Source organism: Mizuhopecten yessoensis, unplaced genomic scaffold (genome assembly GCF_002113885.1).
Source record: "Mizuhopecten yessoensis strain PY_sf001 unplaced genomic scaffold, ASM211388v2 scaffold716351, whole genome shotgun sequence".
In the NCBI taxonomy this organism is placed as follows: Eukaryota; Metazoa; Mollusca; class Bivalvia; order Pectinida; family Pectinidae; genus Mizuhopecten; species Mizuhopecten yessoensis.
In genome coordinates, this window is record NW_018480073.1 from 1275120 (window position 1) to 1278753 (window position 3634).

The window sequence follows — 3634 nt, forward strand, 5'->3', positions numbered from 1 at the left end:
TTTAAGTGTGTATGTGCCTTATGTTAAAGTACGTCGTAGGCTATCAGAATTACATAGCATGCAAACTCGATATCACACGACAAACAAACCTTAAATGTACATATTTTTATTTTGTAAATAAAAAAGACTTCTGCTGTCGCGTTAAGTGCCCTTGCACATGTGTACTCAACGTCGACGAAAAATACACGGATTGTAAGTTTGACGTCATATTTCCATAAAGGCGCTGCAACATTATATCACTGTTCACATTAAATAGAAACGTTATGACTTACAAGTTCATTTTTCTGCTTTTGATGGGATACATATGCCATTAAAATAGTTATTTCCTAATCAAACGTTCTCCATTTTGTAATGTTCTATTTTCTAATTTCAGAATTCACCAAGCACATGGCACCTAACCTTTAGCCGAAACGAGTATGGGAATCAATTTATCAATTATTTGTAAATGATAATCAGCATGCACGAAAAGGACTTGGAATGGTGTTTTAATTCTCGTAACAAAATGTAAACTGGAGATTCAAAAAACAGCTGCGGCTATAATCATGGACATACGGTGAGATGTCACGTGCCTGTGACGTCACAGTGTTTTTGTTCTGGTGGATTTCAAGACCATGTGAATGTGTTCACGTCATAGTTTGAGTGACCCCATGTGATCAAAACAGACATTCTGTGACACGGGTCACGTTTGATATAAGGAATTAAATCGTCTCATAAGGCATGTTAGTACCAGTCACGTCATTAAAACGTTTTCTTTAATCAGGTGTACACGTAAGGCAATCAAGTTCGGAGTGAGTAAATGAGCGTGAATCATGCTGTGAGTCAATGAGTTTGAATATCAATCACAAAATGATTCAGTAAGCGTGAATCATGCTCTGATTTAGTAAGTGAGCGTGAATCATGCTGTGAGTCAATGAGTTTGAAAATCAATCACAGAATGATTCAGTGAGCGTGAATCATGCTCTGATTTAGTAAGTGAGGGTGAATCATGCTGTGAGTGAATGAGTTTGAAAATTAATCTCAGAGTGAGTCAGTGAGCATTAAATCAAGCTCTGATTGAGGCATTGAGGGTGAGTCATGCTGTGAGTCCAGTGGTGAGTCAATGAAAATTAATCTCAGAGTGATTCAGTGTGCTCTTTTGGTCAGTAACTGATATTTAAGCTTTGACTAAGACATTGAGCAAGTAAATCCAACGTTGTCGGAGTCAGTTTTCACAATATTCAAAATCGAAGTGAATCAGCTGGGTCTGTGATAATTAATTTTGAGTAAAAAAGTGAGCATGAGTCAACGCTAAGTTATGTGTTTGAATCAAGCTCAAAGCGACTCAATGAGTGTGAATTGCGATCTGAGTGACTCGATGAACCTGATGCAAGCTATGAATGACAAAATTAGCGTGTGTAATTAATTGCTGAGTGCATAACAATAAATATCTGAATGAGTCAATGAACATGAAAATTAACTTCTGAGTGAGTCCATTAGCGTGATATTTGAGCTTTGAGGTAGTCAATTGGTAGGATAATTAAACTTTACTGAAATAGTGAACATTAAATTTTAAATTATTTATATACGCATTTATTCGACCTTTTATACTTAAAAAGAAATACTTAATAAATGTATGTTTACACATAAATGCAGTTTTGCCATCATTTGGATAGGAAATATTCGAAAACATATTGTTGTGGGATTTATTTCAAATGTAATGACAATGTGCAGTCTGAGTTTGTTTCTTATTGCAATCCGCACACTTCACACAAATGATTATTATCAACAGAGATTGCAGTCGACACATTCACTTTAAGAGGGAAATGATAATCTTTCGGACGTATAAGATCCGGCCGTAGTATCGTATAATGGATTAATTACGCGATCATTAATTTTCGCGATTTTGACCAAAAATTAGAAAAAACATTAACGCGGATTGCAATTTTGCGATCTAGATTCGCGGTGTTTTTGCACAGAGATGAGACACTCGACATATAAAATGTCAAATAGTTAAATAAATATTTTCGCAATCAGGTTATTGACTTCCGACATCGCGAAAATATTATCCCCGTGGAAATATCCGGCTATACGGTATTATTACTATGATTACTAGAAATACGAATTAAAGGAATGTGTCGATGCCAAAAGCCAAAGTAAAAATAGATACCGCCATTTCGTCCATTTTGTTTGTTTGTGTTTTACGTCCCATTAACAGCTACAGTCATTTAAGGACGTATCAGGTTTTGGTGGTGGAGGAAAGCCGGAGTTCCTGGAGAAAAACCACCGACCTGCGACCAGTACCTGGCGACGGTTTGTTCTCCTTTCTCCCACTTTTTTCTGATCAAAGGAATTATATAAACACTGGAAAACAATAGAGGTGTCATTATAGTCTGTTCTGGTATAGTACAGGTAGATTATTTACCTGTATTTACCTGTTCACCAATAGGAAATACTGTGTTAGGTATAGGAATATTTAACAAATATATTTCCTGATTTTCGTAATATTTACTGGAATTAATATTTCATATTAAATCAATTTTATACATTTTTACTATACATTTACATGTATGTTATATATATATTTTAATATGAAATAGGCACTGCCTATAAGCGAGCGCACATAGTTCGGTAACCTTTGTAATGATAGTGTAGATCTCGGCGCCTGCAGCGCCTCAGCTAAGGGCTTGAAGGTTACAAAACGAACAGAATCCCTCCGTAGGACAAAGGTGCGTCAAATATTCTGACATGAAAAAGAAATAAATGGTGGTTATAAAAAATAGAATCTTAATTAAGAAAACCTGCCAGATATTTCATGTAGGCCTTTTTGTTGTTACTAATTTACTATTATTTCAACACCTTTGTCAATATATCGCCTGATCCCTTTTAGCATCAAAATTTGTCAAGACAAAATGATAGAAATAGGATCTAATTTGCAATGTTTGTTAAAAAGTCAAAGTATTGCAATGCGATCCATAGTCACTCACCGGTAAGAATTGCTATCTTTAACAAACAGTACACTTATGTCAGGAAGCATAGGTCACAGTGAGGTTATAGTGATCTACTTCACTCCTCCATCCCAAGATGTCCTTGTTCTTCAAATCAGGTTACTCAGGGTGAAATAGTATAGAATATATGCCCCGGACAAACATTTTTAAATGCAAAGGTCAAGGTCAAGTCATTGATCACAATGACCTAATTATGTACACTCTGACATCCCAAGATGTCCTCGTACACCAAATCTAGTTACTCCAGGTAAAAAAGTATAAAAGATATGCCCGGACGAACATTTTCAAAAGTAAAGGTCAAAGGTCAAGTCATATGTCACAGTAACCTAAACCTTACGCACCAAATCTGCATGGTTACTGCATGTGAAATAGTATAGATGATATGCCCCAGGACAAATATTTTCAAATGTAAAGGTCAAAGGTCAAAGCATAGGTCACAGTGAGGTCATACAACTGGAGTGACCTTCTAAATTCTTGCACCGTGCACGCTGCCATCCAAAGCTGTCGTTGTTCACCAAATCTGGTTACCCCAGGTGAAATAGTATAGAACATATGTCCCTCTAATTGCCTAGCCCGATGCCCCGAACTAGTAAAAAATGTCTATGTTCATTATGAAGCATGAGTTGGGCTTGTATATTTTTCTTCAAAAT

General features: G+C 36.1%; 1 protein-coding gene across 3 annotated transcripts in view; it reads left to right on the plus strand.

Moving 5' to 3' along the window:
* LOC110443551 (neo-calmodulin-like) overlaps window positions 1-2158 on the plus strand; it is a 24490-nt gene extending 22332 nt beyond the window's left edge. For 2 of the 3 annotated variants that reach the window (XM_021487827.1, XM_021487828.1), the window contains one exon: window positions 374-2158. In XM_021487827.1, the coding sequence (XP_021343502.1) occupies window positions 374-405 (32 nt within the window). In that variant the 3' untranslated portion in view covers window positions 406-2158. The remainder of the gene's footprint in view (window positions 1-373) is intronic. The other variant, XM_021487829.1, reaches the window with a different exon arrangement.
* The last annotated feature ends 1476 nt before the right edge of the window (window positions 2159-3634 follow it).